The 21,787-nt window shown below is 44.7% G+C and overlaps 1 protein-coding gene across 2 annotated transcripts in view; it reads right to left on the reverse strand.

The window, feature by feature from the left end:
- The window catches only part of BMP1 (bone morphogenetic protein 1), a 138,983-nt gene that overhangs the window by 14,613 nt on the left and 102,583 nt on the right, over positions 1-21,787 (reverse strand). For both annotated transcript variants that reach the window (XM_056860918.1, XM_056860919.1), the window contains exons 8-15: positions 16,245-16,360; positions 12,908-13,010; positions 10,978-11,094; positions 9,708-9,853; positions 8,593-8,788; positions 7,876-8,001; positions 7,551-7,711; positions 6,674-6,854 (exon numbers count right to left, since the gene is read on the reverse strand). In XM_056860918.1, the coding sequence (XP_056716896.1) occupies positions 6,674-6,854; positions 7,551-7,711; positions 7,876-8,001; positions 8,593-8,788; positions 9,708-9,853; positions 10,978-11,094; positions 12,908-13,010; positions 16,245-16,360 (1,146 nt within the window). The remainder of the gene's footprint in view (positions 1-6,673; positions 6,855-7,550; positions 7,712-7,875; positions 8,002-8,592; positions 8,789-9,707; positions 9,854-10,977; positions 11,095-12,907; positions 13,011-16,244; positions 16,361-21,787) is intronic.

The raw sequence follows: 21,787 nt of genomic DNA on the forward strand, positions 1-21,787 counted from the left end.
CTCTCTCTCTCTCTTTATATATATATATATATATATATATATATATATATATATATATATATATATATATATATATATCAGCATCAATGAAACAATAAAACCCTGCTTAGAGCAATGGAAGAAGATTAACCAATCAGGTAAACAAAAGAGGTGTTGGTCAGGCCCCTGTAACTTAGAAGATTAGGAACCAGGCAAACATCTGTGTGGGAGGGCATTCCACAGGTACGGTGCTACCACAGAAAAGATTATGTTTTCACCATTACAGTTGCTAAGCTTACACCCTCCTTTATCAACTGAGCCTGGTCCAATCAGAAATGCCCACCATACTTACATTGCGTTTCATGTGCAAAGCTTGCTAGGTAACAAAACGTAGAGTAAGGCATTAAGAACAATACCTCCTAAAACTGTGAAAAGGACGTATATTAAGTCCCAAACTTGAAGCACTTACTCTCCTGAAAAGAACCTGTTCAAGCGAATCCCCTTGAATCAGAACAACAAAAAAGAGAACAACTTACTCACCCTGTTGCCTCTGATGTCCCATTAGCTGAAATTTATTCCGGCATGCTTCTTGGGCACTGTTGGTCTCTCTTGATTACGAGAGGATTCCTGGGATACTTCCATGTCTTGCTTGATTTCAAAAATAAAGCAAACATACCACACCCAAACCCACCCAAAGAATGCCTGGTCTGCCTAAAAATGTTCTAGCTATCTTCATGAGAGAACCGTTTGCCAGTAATGTTCTGACCACTTGTTTGTTAGAAGCTATGTTCTCCAGATGTCATAGGGGAAGGTGTTGGCCTTACCAGCAAGCCTTAGGAGTGAATGAATGACCGGTGTTACCGGCTTTCCTCTGAATTTTATAGACCGAGGCTGTACACACACACAATAATTTTACCTTGAAACTCAATCTAACATTTGGTCAACTTGTCCTTTATCATTTGGAAGACTAAACCAGCTTGCCAAATGGCTACATGCCTACCATAGCGAGTTACTACTTGGGCAATGATTCCATTCCTTTTCGGCCCGGGCACCGGCCTAGTGGAATGCTCTGCCTGGTGACATCAGGACCCTGCGGGACCTTAAAGAGTTCAACAGGGCCTGCAAGACAGAGTTATTCCGCCAGGCCTATGGCTGAGGACAGCCACAAATATCATCTGCTGGCCTCCCTATTACCCCCCCTTCCTGTTATATTACTAATGTTAACAGAGGGGTAACCTGCTGCAAATATCCAGTATTTTTAAGTTTCAATTGGGATTTTATTGTTCTAAATTTAGATTTTTATTATTGATGTATTAATGCTTTATTTGATGATACCCGCTCCTAGCCGGCTTCTCCCGGGGACGGCGGGCTATAAACCAGAAAATAAATAAATAAATAAAATAAATTTAGCACATCACTTTGAACATGCACTTTGAACATCCAACCGAGCTCAACTGCAAAACAAGCAGCAGCAGCAGCTAATTTTGTGGCTAAAGCACTGTCCTGAAAAGGGACGCTTTCTGGAAGCAGGGCTCCAACAGCCCATAACCCGGTAACCGTACATTGGCACGACAATATTAAAAAGCTCCCAAGAGGACTCTCTCAACAGTAAAAAGGTATATCAAAGCAAGAACAAGAGGCGTAGGTACTCTCAAAGGGTAGTGGTATATTTTGCATGTGCTACTATATATAAGAAAGGTTATTTTAATATTGTGACGTAATGACGATGCATTATTAATATTTAATTTGCTCCTAACATAAAGCTCTGCCCAAAACACACATATGTGAGTGCACAAAGTTGTCTTACACCATCAGACCACTGGTCCGTCTAGCCTTATGTGGTTTACTCAGACTGGCAGCGGCCCTTCATGCTCTCAGTCAGAGGTTTCAGCTACCTACGCTAAGAAATGAGTTTTGGATCTTCCACATGCAAAGCAGAATGGCCCTTTCTGAACAAACTGTTGAGAGTTTCTCTGTGTTCTTCTGTAATGAGAGTTTTGTTCTTCTGTGATGTATTTTCCTTGATACCACTGGAGTTTTTGCCCATTATGCAGTAGCTGCCCAGACTCAAATGAGGGTAGATGAAAGGTTACTTAGTGATTCTTTCATTGCACTGACATGAAGGAAACAATACAACATGGAACACAAGATGACATAAGCAGGTAATGGTGCCCCAAAATAATTCTCACTCTTTTCTGAGCTCTTCCCCCCACCCCAGTATAACAGTTGCCTGGCTACTCACAAACAGAAGGGTGTTTTTTCCTCTTATGCCTCTGGGGAAAAACAATGCTGAGCTAGTTTGGAAAAGATAGAATTTCCCCACACAGCTGTCCTACATCAGGGTTGCTTTTTTTTTCTTTAACCACAAGTGGAAAGATGGAAAAGATGCCATCAAGCAGAGCAAAAGCCATGATTGTCTTTATATGCAACCAGAAAAGGAAGGTGCAACGATGCTACCAGGTGCACAATAGCTTAGAGTAGAGATAGTAATGGGGTACATCACTAGGTCAGGCAGAACAGACTGTGCATAGCATTGAAAACACCATAGCTCAGGTAGAGGAAGCAGCGCATTTGCAGAGTCTGAATTCTTGGTGAGTATTATTCATTAAAAAGAACAGTGTTAGAGAATGCAGTACCTTAAGAAGGAAAAATCCAACTCGAGTGAAGATGGGAAGCTCGGTGGCACTTAGGGAATAAGTGAGATTGCACATAGTTCAGAAATAATACTAACGGGAGTATTTTGATAGGGTTTCTCATTGTGGGGTATGTGACCTCTGAGTGTTTGGGGAAGTACAAGACTGAGAAGGCAACAGGCTGAAATATCTATAACCTGGCAAAGTAGGAACCCTAATAGATCCTGATTTTGTGACCTGTGCAATTGTAGGAGGGAGAACTAAGGTTCTGGGTAGATGCGGTTTTGGGATATCACAAGAAGCCTGACGTTTTGAAAGAGGGCTTGGCCAAACATTTTTGCAAGGCCGTAGTTTAAAGACAGATTTGATCTCAGTTCTCACTGACACTGAGATCCTGATCTTAAGTTTCTTTTTGCTACCGGCACCTTTAAGGAAAATGGAAGGAGAAAGAACCCTGCTGGCAATCCAGGGCACAGCTAACTGTAGCTATCCCCCTGAAATAGAGACTAATTGAAGTCAATGAGGCTTGTGCATGGCTCAGCTGTGTGCTGCTGTGGCCATTGTGTGCATCTCCCATTCACTGTCAACTAGTGCATCAGAAGAATGACTCAAGACAGATGCCCTGACAGGGAAGCAGGTGCCTAAATAATGTCATCTGCTCTGGCTGTTTTGCATCAGTAATTAAGTACGTATTGCAGAGTGAGAGGCCAATTTTGGCAGAAACACTTGGCTCCATCTAGGAAAGCCAATTTGAAATAAGGGAAGGCGTACACGCTGCCAGAAGGCCCAGACTGGCAACAAGCAACTACAACCAATGGCTCTATTCCTCGCCAGCTCTTCTTTTGCAAGGCAAAGAAGGTGGCATTCACATCTCTCTGTCAGAATTTTGCAAGTACAACCAGCACAAATAGATCAAGGCCTACATGCACTTGACAAAAGCAATGCTAGGCAGAACACGCTAATCTTCTTTGCTAAATGGGGATTATAAAACGATGAGCAGAATTATTGCCATGGCACCAAATTCAGAAGGGATATCAGCAGTAGCATAAAACTACATTGACAGGAAGGGGCTGTGAGCAGATTAGGAATATTTGTATGCAGTCTTGTAATTACAAAAATTCCTTTTTGGGTTAGATTTGTCTCAAGTTAATTTGTATTAATACCGGTTAGCGTTACAGCAACAGTATTTGAACTAATGGGCCTTTACAGAGGACTGCTGTTGGCTGCTGCAGCCCTGGGAATTACTATGAAGAATGAATTCCAGGGAGAGGGTATTATTTCAAATTCCATTTTTTTGCCCCCACCCCCAGCTTCCTACTATGAAAACTGACTATTTTGCATGGGTCCTTCTGACAGCCAGATAGCAAAGGGTGTAATTTTAATATAGATCAGCAGAAACACTGTAACTAACCTACATAAAAAGCTTGCACCCACAGACTTAAGACTTAGCCTTATGATGCTCACAGTGCTACCCAAGAGACAATCTTTATACATGCAGGAACACCTCTGAATGAGAGTTCAGCTAAGTGTTAGCTAAGAAATTTTGGCTAAATATCTTGCCAATCACATCCCTTGCCTGTGTGTGTGTGTGTGTGTGAAGTGCCGTCAAGTCGTAGCCAACTTATGGCGACCCCTTTGGGGGTTTTCATGGCAAGAGACTAACAGAGGTGGTTTGCCAGTGCCTTCCTCTGCACAGCAACCTTGGTATTCCTTGGTGGTCTCCCATCCAAATACTAACCAGGGCTGACCCTGCTTAGCTTCTGAGATCTGACGAGATCAGGCTAGCCTGGGCCATCCAGGTCATTCCTTGCCTAGTGTTAATTTATTGTGCAGAGAGGCAAAACTTTGTGGCTGTTCCCATTTACACACAGAGATATCAGCCAGGGGTAGCTCAAAGTATTTTGATGCCTTCTCCCACACTGACCCCAGCTAGGTCCGCTCCAAGGCAAGTTTCCACAGCAATGAGAGGCACAAACCATGCCTGCCACCGCCTCCCACACTGCTGCCTTCCACCAACTATAACATCCTTAAGTGGCTGCTTTAGTTACTTGGGTGGCAAACCAGCCCCGATCTCGGATAGTATGAGCTTCCCTATTCATGGCAATACTGTTGAGGTAAAGTCTCCATATGAGATGTGCAGCCAAGCAGGAATCTTTGGAATGAGGTGGTAGTTTGTAAACCATACTTGTTTCCTGCAGTCTCTCAGCTAACTGTGGACAGACACCATTTGTTTAAAAACAAAATAGAGCAAATTTTTATAATGCCAATAAAATCAGTGACTGATTTCTCACAGAATGGTTTTGAATAACTGTCCACCAAGGGACAGAATATATCTACAAGCTGCCAAAAATGTAACAGAAATGTAAGACAATCTGACTGCTCATCATAATTGTCAAGTATGGATGACGCGTGTGGCTGTTGGGACAGAAACATGCACAAAATATCTGAGAAGATCTCATTCCAAACAGAGTTTCTGACAATCCCTGCCCTGCAGAAGATTGTTTCCTCAGTTAAAATACTTATTAAAATATACTTTCAACCCCGTTCATAACTTTCAGGCTTTTCTTTCTTTCTCTTCTTTTGCTTTGCTGAAGAAACAGAAGGGACACCAACACTAAGGATGAATAGGAATTTTTAAGCATCCTTTTCTGGCCCATTCTTAAGCACACTTAAATAGAAATAAATTTCACTGAAGTTTCTATGTAATCCTCAATCCACTGTACCACTGAAAGCAGTGAGACTAAATCTTGAATCAATTTAGCTGTATTAGGGCCAATATGTTCAGGATCAGGGAACATTACTACTTTCTGAAAATATTTAATACTGGTTATAGACAGTGACCTTAGGCTAGTCACACACTCTCAGCCCTGACCCTGGCTAGTATTTGGATGGGAGACCTCCAAGGAATACCAGGGACGCAGAGGCAAGCAATGGCAAACCACCTTCCAACATCTCTTGCCTTGAAAACCCTATGGGGTCACCATAAGTCAGCTGTGACTTGACGGCAAAAAAAGAAAAGAAAAAGGGGGAAAGGATGTCTAATGTGGATTTAAGAAGAGCCCTGTGGCGCAGAGTGGTAAACTGCAATACTGCAGTCCAACTCTGCTCACGACCTGAGTTCGATGCCGACGGAAGAAGGTTTCAGGTAGCTGGCTCGAGGTTGACTCAGTCTTCCATCCTTACGAGGTCGGTAAAATGAGTACCCAGCTCGCTGGGGGTAAAGGGAAGATGACTGGGGAAGGCACTGGCAAACCACCCCGTAAACAAAGTCTGCCTAGTAAACGTCGGGATGTGACGTCACCTCATGGGTCAGGAATGACCCAGTGCTTGCACAGGGGACCTTGACCTTTTTAATGTGGATTTATTCCTGTCAGGAATGTTTACCTATCCCAAACGCCCTTGGTTTGAAGAACAGCAGAAATTATATCTACTGTATTATGGTTCCACAACCCAACTTACCCACATACCACCTATGGTAAATGGACAGTATTTAATATGAAATCCACTGTGGTTAATAAGTCCTTTAGGCAGCAAAAAGTATCTTCTTATCACTGGTGGGATGCCAGCAATAGAAGTCTTACTGCTGATGACTTATTCATTTATTCATTTGGAACTGCACACACAAAAAAGGAAGAGAAACGTCTCCTATCATTAGTAGTATTCGGTCACATGTATGGAATGCTTGTAGGTTTAAAATAATTTTTCAAGCTAGGAATCGTTTTGTGATTCCGGTCAGCATTTGAGCCAGATTCTCAGCTGCTGTAAACTGCAGCAGCTCTGTGACAGCTAAAGAAGATCTGCACCCAGTTAAAGAGCACGGAAGAGTGGTCTTATTTGTACTGGTAATTTACTGTCCAGTGCAAGATGGCTGCCTTTCTCCAGGGGAGGCCAACAGAACTAACCCCTGACTTAAGGGGAACACTGCTCCCTACTGGGGAGAATTAGGGACTGCACCCTCTAAGCACAGATAAATGTATGAAAAGGTTAGTGCTGGAATGAGAGGCGCTGGGGAGCCGGGCAGCGAGAAACATTCATGCTTCAAGTGAGCAGAGCAGCTCTACCTGAGAAGAAATGAGCCTTGAAGCCTTTCTTGGAGACGGTGTTGTCAGACTTGAACTCTATGCGCATGTTGTTGTACTGGGAGGTGATCACATCGGGCTTTTCTGCCCCGCAGAACTTGCCATGTAGCTTGGCTTCAGCAGTGAGCCCACTGCGCACTTCTACGAAGTCATACTTACATACCTGGAGGAAGACAGGAACCAGTAATTCATCGGGCTTCACGGCAAGGACAGACAAAAGTGGCCAGAACAAACAGACTGCTCAGCATCTGAAGCACGTGTTTCATGCAGGGCCATCCCAAAACATTCAGATTTGTAAGGCGAAAAGCACCTCACTCTCTTTAAGGTAACCCTTGAAGACCCTGCTCCATGTTCCCTTGACATCAGGATTGTTTTTATACTTCTGATTTCGAGAACAGAAGAATTTTTTTCTACATTTACCCAAAGAAACAATCCACCTTTACATCCCTTTTTTAATTACTCATTCCTTATCAGTAATCACTGCTCACAAAGCAATTATCTTGATTCAGGAATGCAGCACAGCCTTTTTGGCGGCTGCCCCCAAGGTTGAAGAGCTCTTTCTCAGGATGTGCACTTCTGTGTTTCCTTCTTGGGTTTCAGAAAGCAGACATGAAGTTCACAAGCACTCTCTGCTTCTGAGCCCTAGGCAATGCACAATTCATGAGACCTTAGACTGATCTCTCTCTCATTCATACACACACACACAGGGTTTTTGTGAAGATAAACCGGAGAAGGGAACTATGTATTCACTCTGCATTCCTTGGAGAAATGAAGGGATATGGATGATAAACAGAAAGGCCTCCGTGAAAGGACACTGCGGTGTGACAGAAGGAAGTTCTTTTTAGAGCCAAGTACTCACATCGTTACCCTCCGTCTCAAAGAAGTCAAACTGCAGGGATATACGGTACTGTGTTGGTGCCACTAGCTGCCAGATGCAGTTCTTGTTGGGTGGGTATTCTTTTGGCCACCCGGGGCTTGTAATGGAGCCATTCAGTTTGGTGAGGAACCCGCCGCAGGCAGCTGCATGACAGAAAGCGCAACAGTCTCAGGCTCCAAAGCATTGCTATAGAACGGAACATCACTACAACCTGGGAGCGAACAACTTTCTGCCTTGCTGATTTAGCAGCAGCCGGCGGAAGGAGACACATTGTGGGGACGAGCAGGTTCCTTTTCAAGATACTCACCCTCACACCTGCGCTTGTCTGAGGCCAACTCGTAACCAGGGTCACAAGCACACTTGTAGCTGCCCAGAGTGTTCACACAGCGCTGCTCACATCCGCCATTGTTCGGTCGGGAGCATTCATCCACTTCTAAGAAGGGACAAAAAAAATAGGAGTTGTCTCAATTTGTGGCTTGCATTTATTGCCCCATCTAATTCTACTCCACTGGTAAACCTGCAAACAGGGGCAGCCGGTTGTTTCCATTTCATATATATGCTCTGTAGATCGCAGAGGAGGCTATTTAGAAAGAGAAAGGGAGAGAAGGTCTAACTTTTGCAGTCCTGTGAGGAAGAAAAGGATGGCCATTATCAAAGTCACTGTGCAGGATGAGAAAGCTTCTGTGGAGACAAAAGAAACCAGTTCTAGGGTCAGAGCCATGCTTCTCTCTGCCCAACTTACAAACAATCTTTTCCTTGTGAAGCCTGCCTCCTAGTGGTCAGAACTGGAATACATGCACTATCTGGACCACTTGCTCGACACCAAGATGAAGGCTAAATATTGGGTTGTCCAGGTACCTTTCAGGCATGCCTTGCTTTCAAGCCAGGATATTCTATCCCAGACCAAAGTTTGAATAAGTCAGTCCACTGAAATAATCTGCTCTCTGGCCCAAGGACACCCAAAACTGAAGTACTGCATGTTATCTTCTAAGCTCAACGTAATGATATATATGGAAGGCAGTACCTTTGAAGAAGTTGACAGCAAAGCCAGCCTTGTTAATGGACCCATCAGACACAAACTTCATCCACAACTTGTTGGAGGTGCTTTTGATGTCATCAGGCTTATCATAACCACAGTACCTTCCGATCAGATTGCTTGTCTCCGAGTTACCATCCCGGATCTCCAGGTAGTCATAAGCACAGCTGTCATGACGCTCAATCTGAAGGAGCAGGGGAGAAAGGGAGGATACAGGACAGATGAGTGGGAGGATACAGGACAGCTATGAGTGGGCCTCATGATACACATTACAGAGAGTAGAGAATAGGAATAGGTTTTCTATTGACTTCATTCATGCTGCTTTCAAATGTCAGTGCATGCAGCCCTGAAAGGTATTCCAAAGATTTGCTAAGCATTATTTATTTTATGTGAGAAAATTTATATTCCCATCTTTCTGCTCTCATCAGGGCTACCAAGGCAGCTAAAAGATTAAAAACATAACCTAATAAAGACATATCTTAAAAACCATTCAACCCAAACAAGCACACATCTTCCAAATAATTAAAACCAAGAAAAATACACACACTAAAACAACAATGAAGACACAGGGCAATAAAGAGGGTTCATTGAGGGAATGCCCGCTGAAACAAAAAAGTCTTCACCTGCTGGTGGAATATGGCAACAGAAGAGGACAGGTGAATCTCTCTGGGGAGAGGATTCTAGAGTTCTGGTGCCTTGACTGAAAAGGCCCTCTCCCGGGTTGCCACCTGGCTAATCTCAGAAGCAGGGCCTCCAAAGATGACCGTACTGGTTAGGTAGGTTGGCAGTTCTTCATGTAGATGTTGAAAAGCATAGGGGACATGATAGGAGCCTTGTGAGATCCCACAGGTCAAAGGCAGCAGTCTCTGAGCATCACATTCTCCCTCCACCTTCCCAATGCAAGTCACCCACTACTAGGTTGACCAAAGGCTGTTTTAGTCTCATAATCAAGTCTGTAACCAGATTGCAAAGGATCCAAACAATCTGTCACCTTGCCAGTCTTGCTAACTAGGAGGCATAAGCCTGTGGATCAGGTCCATTTCGAAATTACAAATAAAATTTCAATTTACTGGGAAATAGCTGAAGTGCTTGTAGTTTGGTACCTCAAATGCCTGGAAAGCAAGGCCCACATGGAAACCCTCTGAGACGGTAATCTTCCAGGTGCATGCTTTATTTGGCCGGTAGTCATCAGGATAGTTGGGAGACTGGATATGCCCATTGTCTTTCTTCATCTCTCCCCCACAGATTGCTGGAAAGAGAAAATAAATGCATGAGAGGCACATCCTAGCCAAAAATCTTGAGTTTCCCTTGGGAAAGAGCTTGTCTGCTTCTGAAAATACATGCAACCCTAAAGCAGGGGTGCCAAGCTCATTTGCTATGAGGGACCAGATATGACATAAATGGCACTTGGTCAGGCCAGATCATGCCTGGCTAGCCCAGATGGGGAGCGGAGGGGTGGCTGCCTTGGCTGGCGAGTCCACAGCAGGCTTGCCAGCCCAGATCAAGAGTGGGAGAGGGTAGCGGGCCAGATAAGAGGTCTCAAGGAGCTGGATCCGGCCCACGGGCTGTATGTTTGACACCCCTGCCCTAAAGGGTGACCACTTAAGAAATTTCCCCTTGGAATTACACAGAGTCTACATCAAATCTAGGTCAGGTGACGGGATCTGAAAATGGGATCCTGAACCCTCAGTATTTGCAGAAGTAGAACCCCTGTTCAATTATTCAAAATCAACATATAGAACACAGCTCACGGCCCACAGGAGGAAGCCATAGCAACTACCCTCTGCCATCTTAGAGACAGAAACTGACCTGCAAGACGGGCAAAGAAGGAAAGGTCCATGCCAATGGTCTCCCCACCCCCATTCCCACCGCTAAAGCTAAAACTAGAGAGAAAGCAGACATGATAGATAATGAGAAAGCAGACATGATAGATAATAGATCATCAGTCTGTAAAAGCTAAATTGTGTGTGCTCCTCGTTCTCCTCTTACAACAGAGGAATCATTCCTCAGCAACAGTTTACTAAATTTTCTTCTATCAGCTCAGGCCTCGATTTGGGGGCTGCCAAGATACATTTTGTCATGCTGCAATGTATTTATGTGGACTACTCACATTGCTCACTCTGAATCTTATGAAAGGTCAAGCTGCAAACTGAAATACGTAACACATACCCTGCCAGCCTTAGAAAAAACCCAGGCGCCTGGTTGCCTTGGTGCATAGAAACTTGAAACAGTTATTCAAATATGTTGTATGTAGGCGGGAACCTAAAAAATAGGATTCTGGCTTCTGAGTAATTTGAAGGGTTTTCCCACTTTGTTTGTGTCCTCCCCTTCCTTACACTTCTCCAGCCCAGGCTGAGTAGGAAAAAACAGTACCTTCATAAACTGCAAAGAAGCCTTTGCCAATCCAGTTGCTGCTGCTGCGAAATTCTATCCAGAGGCGGCTGTCACTGGAGAGGATGGACTCCGGAAGCTTATTCCCACAGAACCTACCTGGAGAAAAACCACATGCTTTCTTGGACATGTCTTTTGTACCTCTAGGTGCTTCTGAGTGGCAGAATAGCATTTATTTCCATTTAAGCAGAGTCACATGTATCCTCCTGAGTCTCTCACCTAGGGTTACCAACTCCAGGTTGAAAATTCCTGGAGATTTGAGGGGTGAGCTTGGGGATGGGGGGTTTTGGGGGAGGGGAGGGACTACCCTCCAAAGCAGCCATTTTCTCCAGGTGAAGTGACCTCTTGTAGCATAGAGATCAGTTGTAATTCTGGGAGATCCCCAGGCCTCACCTGGAGAGTGGCAAACCAACTCTCACCCTAAATCCCATTTGCTTCCCCACCCTTCTCAAACTCAGACATTGCTAAAGACCCCAAACTCTTTAAATCCTGGAATCATCGAAACAGAAACAATCAGAAAAATGTAAGCAAACGTATATATGTGAATATTTGAACCATTTATTGTGAGTTCAGGATCTGGATTCTCTTTTACTGCAGAGTCAAAATGGGGGGGGGGGAGCATACATCCTCTTGGACTCTTAACTTTGCCCGTAGAAGTGTAATGAAAACACCAGATGGGTTGTTGAAGCCATGCAGTTAGGTACACGTTTTAGGAGTAGGCAGAAGGCCAGGAGAGGAACAGACTCTTCATCAAGGACAGGCAACCTATTTGGCACAAGTGCCAAAAAAAAAGCAACATATACCTGGGAAGATGGTGGTGTGCAGCAAACAAAGAAGGGAAGGGACAAGAGCTGTACTTGGCCAGGCACACTGGGAACAGACTGAGCCTCAGCACCACCACCAGAGCCCCAGAGGTACACCTTGGATCCAGCTGTAGGCAGCGCAGGTTAAAGAGGTGATGACAGGCATAAGCCAGGCCTTCTCCCACACCACCCGCCCCAGCAATGCTACCAGAATCTCAAAGTCTTGCACTGATTGCTTGGACAGAGAACTGTCTTGCATGCTGAGCAAAACGATCTCATATGTTGCTGTTTAGCACATGTCCTGGGGGTTGCCTACTCCTGCTTTACATGAGAATAATTTCTCACCTATAGATGAGGTATCCTTCTGAATGGCAAATTTTAGTGGAACACACACACACACACACACACACACACACACACACATATCACATTTTAAAGGCCCCTGCCCAAATAATTCCTTACAGAACAGTAAAACTATAATTTCACCTGATGTCGGCTAAAGAAACAACAAAATGCAATTCAATGCATTTTATTTATGTTAAATTAAGTCTAACACACGGTCAAGGAGACCATGGAAATGGCCAGGGGAGAATGAGTTAATGGAGGCAGGTGGGTTGAGGGGACTTTCATATTGTCTCAATATTTATCTGCAATTCATAGGGGAGGAAGATATTGGTTCCTCTTCAAATAGTGAGAAGGATGAAATATCAATTAAAATAGATCTTAACAGCCAGTGTTAGTGTGGTGTTGGACTCAGACTGGAGAGACCTGGGTTCAAATCCCCACTCAACCACGAAGTTCACCGGGTAACTTTGAGTCACCAACTCTCAGACTAAATTTCCCTCACAGAGCTGTTGTGAGGACAAAATGGGGGTAGGAAGGGAAAATGCTGCCCCCTTGGAGCTTCTTGGAGGATAGATGGGTTAAAATATATAGAGTTCAATCTGCCCCTATTGACTGGAGGGAGATCAGTGAGCTGGCATTTCACTGGAGGTCAGAGAAGATAAACTTGAGAGTCTCTTCCAGTGTTACAATCTATGTCTCTATGAGATCTAGACACACACCACAGCCTGGTCACTTTTGCACACAGATGCATTCCTGCTGGTTACCTCGCAAACTGGCCTTTCTCCAGAACCCGTCTCTCACCTCCACGTAATCATACCAGCATAACCGACTTCGGTACAGATCCAGGGATGTAAAGTTCAGCCTAATCTGGGAAGTAAGCAGAGGTTACACCACCATGAATAAGCAACAGATATTTAACCATCACTTAAACATGTTCTGGGAATTTTCAAATTTCTCCATTCTCCATTTGATTTGATTATAGTAGCCAACTAACGGTGGCAGTAGTTCAAATTTTATAGCCTGGCCTACAGAAGAGAATACATATATTCTGTATATATACAATGTGGAACTGGGGGACCAATATGCCTTCCAGATAATTTTAGCGTTCATTTATAATAACAAAAACAACAATACAGGTTTCTATCCTTAGCAATTGGGAAGAAAAGCATGAATATTGCTGAAGGATCGAGGTTTGTTCCGGAGGCCAGAAGGATCCCTCAGTCCTTGCTGGGTTTTCCACCTTTGCTTAGCAAATTAAAAGGTAAAGTTCCCCTGTGCAAGCACCGAGTCATTCCTGACCCATGGGGTGACGTCACATCCCGACGTTTACTAGGCAGACTTTGTTTACGGGGTGGTTTGCCAGTGCCTTCCCCAGTCATCTTCCCTTTACCCCAGCAAGTTGGGTCCTCATTTTACCGACCTCGGAAGGATGGAAGGCTGAGTCAACCTTGAGCCGGCTACCTGAAACCGACTTCTGCTGGGATCGAACTCAGGTCGTGAGCAGAGCTTGGACTGCAGTACTGCAGCTTACCACTCTGTGCCACGGGGCAAATTAACCTGAATAAAATTATCAATTATCTATACACACACTCTCACACACACAAAGATGCTCTATGCACAGAATTGGATCCTGCAATCTTCAGGCATAAAGATCATGGGATCTTCCCTATCCTTCCCTCCCTGCCAGAACTCTTTCCAACTCCAGGGAAAGTTTATTCCTGGAGTGGAGGGATTTGCATTTGCTAACAGCCACGTGGGTCAGGCTGTTGCAGTGGGAAGGGGGCGAAGTTGCTCCTTTCTTTCTCTTCTGTGAGCAGAGCTCAGCTCATGCAAGAAGAGTGATGTCTTTCTTTGCCCCATTTCCACTGCTGCTGCTCGACCCATGCAGCTAATAGCACATGTAATTCCCATCACCTCAGGAATAAACTTTCCCGGAGATGGAAAGGCTTTGGGAGGGGAGAAGACAAGACCATCAGCGTCTTGTGCTGGTGGTTTATGGGATCCAAGACAGAGTCAGGCCACTGATCCACCCAGCTCAATATTTTCAATTCTGATTGGCAACAGCTCTGCAAAGTCTCAGCAGAGGTCTTTCCCAGCTCCTAGCAATACACAAAGATACACACATTAAATTGTCTTATACTGACTCAAACCAATGGTCTATCAAGGTCAGTATTACCTACTCTGGTTGCCAACGGCTCTCCAGTGTCTCAGGAAGATCTTTCACATCACCTACTTTGATCCTGTTAATTGGAGATACCAGAGATTGAAGTTGGGCCCTTCTGCATGCAAAGCCGAAGCTCTGCCACTGAGCCACAGCCTCTCCCAGGCTGAGTTAAATGTACTATGATCATTTGAAACTGGCTTATACTATCAGACCTTTTTGGTCTGCTTGACTCAGTAATGTCTTCTGACAATACTAAGCGCTTGAATAAAACTATGTGAAAAATCAGCAATGAAGAAACAACAGCATTTAACACAGCAGGAGCCAGGCCCTGTCTTGGCTTGTCTTGATGCCAGGCTGTATCACTCCCTCCTTCTTCAGAATACAGGCAGCTCCAGAGAAATTTTGGCAGCTGCTAGCTCAATTTGCTTACTTCTAGGGAAAGAAGACAGATCTGGAAGAAATTCCAACCCTTGCTGACCGTGTAGCCACTCAAAGGAATGCAAAGGCTGCTATAGCTTTCTGTCCTACCTGCCATAGAGTGCTTCTCTCCATCTTAGGGTTGTCACTTTTTTTAAAGGTCATGCTACTGTGCCTTTAAGACGACACACAGAAAATTAGTAGATGGAGCTTTATCAGCTACTAAATCACTTTAGTCTTTCCCCTCACCTAGGTCCTTTAAATGGCGATGGCAGGAATGGAACCAGGGACCTTTTACATGCAAAGCATGTGTTCTACCACTGAGCCACAGCCCCTCCTGTTTTATCTGGATGCTGCAAGCACTGCTAACATCAGCAGAGAAGATGGAAGGAGCACAGCCTGGGCACTTGCTTGAGTAAGCCCTATTATTCATCTGGGTCTGCACTACATCCTTTGAAATTAATTTAGACCTCCCAATTTTAAAACAGTTCCACAAGCGCAAAATGAAAAACAGCTGAAACCAAATTCTGCTCTGATTGCTGCAATTGCATGTGTTGTTTTGTATTTATGGAAACCATTCAGATTGTGGGCATTCCTAAACCAAACGGAGCCTGACAGCAAAGCTCTTCCAAGCTAGCAGCCATTAAGCATGTTAGTCTAAAGATGGTCCCAAACTTCCATGCCCAAGTCCAGCTCAGAAACTGCCTGTCATGTAGACGTGGGTCTTTCTCCACCGAGAACACACACTATCCTGAACAATCAGAAGAGAGAGAAACCTGCACTTCAAAGATGGAAGACACAGTATGGTAGAAGCCATTAGGGACTGCAAGAAGGCCTGGTTATTATTTGCGAGCCTGATCAAAAGGGGATATCACAAAGAGGTCTAAATTCCACCATCTCATTCCGTTACTCAGGACTTGGAAATGCAAGATCTTTGTAAGGCAGTGAACACGTGACATGCAAACATGGGACCTTCTTTGCAGTACGTGCATCTGATACTGGCTTTCCAACATTACAAAACTATAATGTTCCAACATTTAAAAGTGTGCGTTTCCAGCTTTTTTCCTGCTTTTATCTACCCATGTTTTCTCTGAAGCAGCCCTAATAAGGCAACACAGAAGGCTGAGACATTGGGAGAGAATGGAAGTAAAAGAAGAGCAAGACTCGGTTCACGCAACTAGCTAAAACTCTAGTCGTTAGATGATAAAATCTTACCATGTCCAATATTGCCTTCTACTGGTAGATCTTGAATTCAAAGGACAAGATGACTCAATCCCAAAACATCTGTGATGGTCTTTTTCACATAACCTAGCCTATGCATGATAATGGCAATTATCATGTAAGGAAGATGGTCATATGAATCAGCCCTAGGAGAGATGGTAGGAAGGGGAAGAAAGGGAAGGGACAAAGAAAGAAATAAAAGGATGACAGCAGGAAAGGAGGATAGAAATGGGAAGGGGCGGGGATGGTGGGGCAGTTGAAGTGGAATAGCAAAACTGGTTGTTTGGCGCCACAAATACCTTTTCCCCTGGAGTGACAGATATTCTCCAGATGCAGTGCATGTGTGCAGAATATCCATTGGGAAAGTCAGGTGAAGAGAAATTCCCTTGACTCTCTTGCAGGGTTTCTCCACAAGCTGAAAGAAAGAAGGGGGGGGGGGAAGTACACACAAAAGAAGCAAGTTAAAGAAGCAGCTGTAAAGAAGCCGATCCTTTGTTGTCCTCGCAAATAACACCTTCCAGCACAGTCAGATGCCTCCAGTTTCAGGGAGGGGTCCATTGTCCAGGCAAGGGGGGAGTTTGTCCTCCTGCAGTGAGGGGGAAGGTACTTGTGCTTCTCAAGGACACTTCTGCACCTGGTTAAACAACACAGTGCTCAAGAGGAAGCTCCTCTAAGCAGGGCTGCAAAATCAAAATTCTGTGCCAAGATAACACAAATTTGGCAACAAGAAAAGCTGAATCCCACTACCTGAATAAATTATGTGAACTAAGGAAAATCAGCACATGTAAATTGAACTCATCTCTTCTGGTAGTCACAAGGAAGAATGGAGAGTTTCATATGGCGATGAAGACTTATGACCTGGATCACCCCAATTTTGGTTTGGGGACTTCCTGTCTTCGAAACCCTCAAGAATGAGAAATGTTTTTTAAAAGGAGGCAGACATTCTTACAATGCTGAATTCGGTGGAAAATCCCAACTGAGGCATTTGAATGCAAGGGGGTGGGTTTGCGGGAATCACAGAGTATAATGCACAGACCTCCATATTCTCCTAAACCACCATCACCCTGTCTGCCAAAGGAAATTGTCATTCCTTATCCATTGTTTTTCCCACTGAAATGGGCTCATTTAAGACAAGCCCAGCTTCTGTTCAACCCTTTCCACCCCCAAAATATCTCCAGCATGTTCTGCAGTTTGAAGGTAGCTATGGAAACCAGACCTGATGCCGTGTTGCCACAGTGATGGAAGTTGCGACTTTAGCGCAGCCGTTCTAACCTTACAAGTTTTCATGTTCTCGCCCGTTCTCGCCTTTTCCTCCTTTTGCAGCAAAGCACCAGGGGATCCAGAATCCTCTTAAAAGCAATGCTCCTCTCCCCTACCCGCACTTCCCAGGAATGGCTGCCGGCCACAGCCCCAATCCTAGCCATGCCTCCAAATGCCGGCAAAAGCTTCCAGTCGCTGCACCCAAAGCCTACAGCAGCGGCAAGTACCTTCCCATTCCCTGCTTCGGTCCAGGCATGGTGTCACTTCCCTATGATGCCATACTGCCCTGCCTCCAGTCAGCTATGATCAAAACAGCCTTTTCTACGCAACTCCGTCTGGAGGCCACATGATCCTCTGCACAGAGGCTGACTCTAAGCCAATATACCCTTCCTCACGAGGGCTTCCAGAAGGGCCCAGAAAGCCTTCAGTGAAGGATGGAACAAGCATCTGACCTCTTGCCTTTGATCCCAGAACCAGGCATACTCTGTGGTTCTGCACAAGTATAGAAGAAGAACAGAATTTGGGTAGCGGGTCTGAGATTTAGCACAATGGGGATTATTTTAATTGAATTTTCCAGCCATTATATGCACAAAGCTCCTTGCAGCGAAAGCAGTCACGCATGCTCCTTTGACTTGAGGAAGGTTTGTAGGCTGACACAATGAAGCAGCTACAAAAAGACAGAAGGCATTTTTAAAGTTGCCTGTGGAAGTCATTTAGCTGAAGAAGCCACAGCGTGGTGAAAATGCTGACACATTCCGGAAGGCATGTTTCTTCCCTCCCCCTGCCAGGGAGTTGGACTGCTATTTTGTCAGCAAAAGAATTGATGTGTTACCTTTGCAACCTTGATAAAATGCTAGTTGTTCAAGTTTATGGAAACAGAGGGTCTGTATGGACTAGTTTCTTTTGTTTTGTATTGTTGTAAGAGTAGGTTTTCTTATGTGTATAGTATGTTTATAGGTTGTATGTTGTAAGTGTTTGCACATTGTAACTGAAGATGTACAATACATGTTGAGAGGTTTAGTCTAGTGCTGGTTTATTTTTGTTGCATATTATATGAACAAAGGCAAACTGGAAAATGTGGGGTTAACTACAAGTTACATACAAGCAAATATAACAAAGTCAATTATTCCATTGTACAGCTACCTGTTCTCCAGTAATTGTACAGGGGTAGCAAATAACACTGTCATACAGACTGCACATTTCAAAGCCCCTAGACTAGCCAAGATCCCTGATCTCTCAGGAATCAGAGAAAGGGTCCTAATACTACCAAGAAGTTGAGTCAGCTGAAATCAGAGGGGAATGATCAGTCTCGCCAAGTCATCCCACTCATTAAAGGAACACTGAACAATAAATAGAAACCAACCTCTCACCTATTCCCTCTACTGTAAGATAAAAACCTTCTTCTGGCAACTGGCCTCTGGCCAGTTGGAAACCCAACTGAGTGGGAGCAGGAGGTCAGGTCTATGGCCCTTTATACTGAGGCCAGTCAAGCTGCAGGAAGGGATGAAGGAGAGAGAAAAGGAGTGGAAGACGTGTTTGTAGGGCCAAACTACATGCTGGAAGCCAGCTTGGTGTAGTGGTTAAGAGTGGTGGTCTGGAGTGGTGAATTCTGTTCTGCAGAACCGGGTTTGATTCCCCACTGCTCCACATGAGCGGCGGAGGCTAATCTGGTGAACTGGATTTGTTTCCCCACTCCGACACATGAAGCCAGCTGGGTGACCTTGGGCTAGTTACACTCTCTCAGCCCCACCCACCTCACAGGGTGCCTGTTGTGGGGAGGGGAAGGTGACTGTAAGCTGGTTTGAGTCTGCCTTAAGTGGTAGAGAAAGTTGGCATATAAAACCCAACTCTTCTTCACGACACTCAAGTTCTGTGATTAGAGGTCTAGATGTGTAATGGAGGATGAGAGAACTGGATCAGGACTGGGGTGCTGCAGGTTTATAATTCTTTCCCCTCTGTCATTCCCACCCCCCAGGAATTTCCCCCTTCCCATGCTACTTTAAGGAAGGGGCTGTGGCTCAGTGGTGGAGCATCTGCTTGGCATGCAGAAGGCCCCAGGTTCAATCCCCGGCATCTCCAGTTAAAGGGACTAGGCAAGTAGGTGATGTGAAAGACCTCTGCCTGGGACCCTGGAGAGCCGCTGCCCATCTGAGTAGACAATACTGACTTTGATGGACCCAGGGTCTGATTCAGTATAAGGCAGCTTCATGTGTTCAAGTCCTGTTAGGAAAAAAAGGACAGGCATCCATATCATGCCTGCATTTGTCCCTACAAGACCTTAAAGCAGCTGGGGGAGGGGAGTGTGTGGAGGAAGCATCAACACACACACCCGTCCTCAGTGGCACAGCCCTAGCCCATATCATACTTGCTTTTAAGAGGATTCTGGATCCCCTGGTGCTAGATTTCTGTGTTTTATTTAATTCATTGGGTCTAGTGATAAAGGAAGACAAGACATAATGAGTTGGATCCAACCAGCTTTTCCGCTGTTGAAAAAGGGAGGAGGGAGTCCCTCCTGGATCACTCAAGAAGCTGTGCTGAAGATGGTGGGACCTACATAAACAAAAGCTATGTGGAACAGGAACTGCAGAGAGGAGCAGAATGAGGTGAGACTGAATGGAGAAGCTGGCTGGATTCAATGCAATCTGTAGACGAAATTAAAAAAACAGTCTTGGGTCTACTTGTGCCATCATGGTGATTACTTTTAAAATTAAAAATGTTCCCTCACCCTCTCCGAGGAGCAGTTTTAAAAATATGGAAGTTAATCTTAATGAGAAACTTTCTTTAATCACAGCAGTCTGAGATGAAGTGCCTTTGCAAAATGCTATTTTTAAACTGCCTTGGGTTGAGTAACATTTTTCAAGGGAGGAAAGGTGCTTTGCTCAAAATTGAATTTGAATTATGACAAAGTGCAGTGCAGTTCAAATAATAGGGGAAAGTGGTCAGTTTCTCAGAAAACTGTTTCCAAACTCTGCAATGTGCTGGCAATGACCTTTGAACCAGCAATGTATACTATGTTTGCAATCAGAGCTATGACGCCCAATCTAGGGGATTTCTAGGAAGGCTTGAGAGTTTTCAATGTAAGTTCTCACAGAGTAGCTTTGGATGTGATGCAGAGAAGAATCATGAGTGATTCATGATTCCTCTCACCATGCCTCCCTGTTTCATAATAGATAATATGTGGGACAAACATACAGGAGAGTATGCATTCTTCAGCTTTGGATGTGGAAACATGGTGCAATGAACTGTTATTCATTCCTTTTTCTGTTCTTTTGTCATGTCAGAAGCCACCCACATCTTCCTTGCTAGGGCCAGATGGGAGGATTCATAAAGCAAATGTTCCCAATTGTCAGAGAGCCACCAAAAACCTGCTAGAGTTTAAAGATTAACATTCTACATTAACTAAAGGGTCAGTAGACTGAAGAAAGTTCATGAGCTGAGTACCTCCAACAGCAAAGAACTTTAATATGTAAAAAGGTAAAGGTCCCCTGTGCAAGCACCGGGTCATTCCTGACCCATGGGGTAACGTCACATCCCGACGTTTACTAGGCAGACTTTGTTTACTGGGTGGTTTGCCAGTGCCTTCCCCAGTCATCTTCCCTTTTACCCCCAGCAAGCTGGGTACTCATTTTACCGACCTCGGAAGGATAGAAGGCTGAGTCAATCTTGAGCCGGCTACCTGAAACCAACTTCCGTCGGGATCGAACTCAGGTTGTCAGCAGAGCTTTTTGACTGCAGTACTGCAGCTTACCACTCTGCACCACAGGGCTTCAATATGTAGGGGAAATGAAATCATTTTCCTACTTGCTTGCTCCTATTTAGTCTTCAGTATCAAGGCCAAATACCACCAGCACTGAATGTGGTATGTAAATACTTCAGCATAGCAGTTACCAATGGTTTACCACAAAAGCAGTATCATCTGTGTACGTAATGCCTCTCTGAATGTAGATACAACCACAGTACAAAAAAACCCTGCCACTCACTCCACCCTGTCTGCAGAAGTAGGGAAAGAGAGAAAGGCCGATAACGCATGGCTAGACTGTCCTTGGATTGTTCCTCCCTTGCCTCACTCTTTTTTATCCCGAGTTCCGAAAACTGAACACATGGCGACCCCCCCCCCCAACAGCATTCCCACAACTGATCAGGGTAGAAAACATGGTGTGTTTCGCCCTGCCTGTAATGTAGGATACTCGGGGAGTGGTCAGGGGTTCTCCTGTCATCTTTGTAACCGCTTTGTGATTGGCCAAGGCTGGTTGGAGGTTGACCCAAACACCGGGGGATTTCCCGTTTGCTATTTTTTATCCTTTTTTATGAAAAAAAATTTTAGGCTTACCAGTATGCCGGTATACCATCAGATCAGCAAAAATTATTTCATGTATCCCCTGATGCTGAATACAATCCACCCCCTAGATTGTTTAAAAAGGCAGAGGAAATGGCATCTGTCAAGGAAAAGCAATATCCAATACCGTGCAAATAATACATCTCACGTCCCTGCAGCTTGCCGCCCATCATCTCCTCATTTGCACACCAATCCACAGATCCACACAGGCACATGTTTGCAATTTGTAAAATGTGAACATAATGG

This window comes from Euleptes europaea, chromosome 14 (assembly GCF_029931775.1).
Source record: "Euleptes europaea isolate rEulEur1 chromosome 14, rEulEur1.hap1, whole genome shotgun sequence".
Lineage (NCBI taxonomy): Eukaryota > Metazoa > Chordata > Lepidosauria > Squamata > Sphaerodactylidae > Euleptes > Euleptes europaea.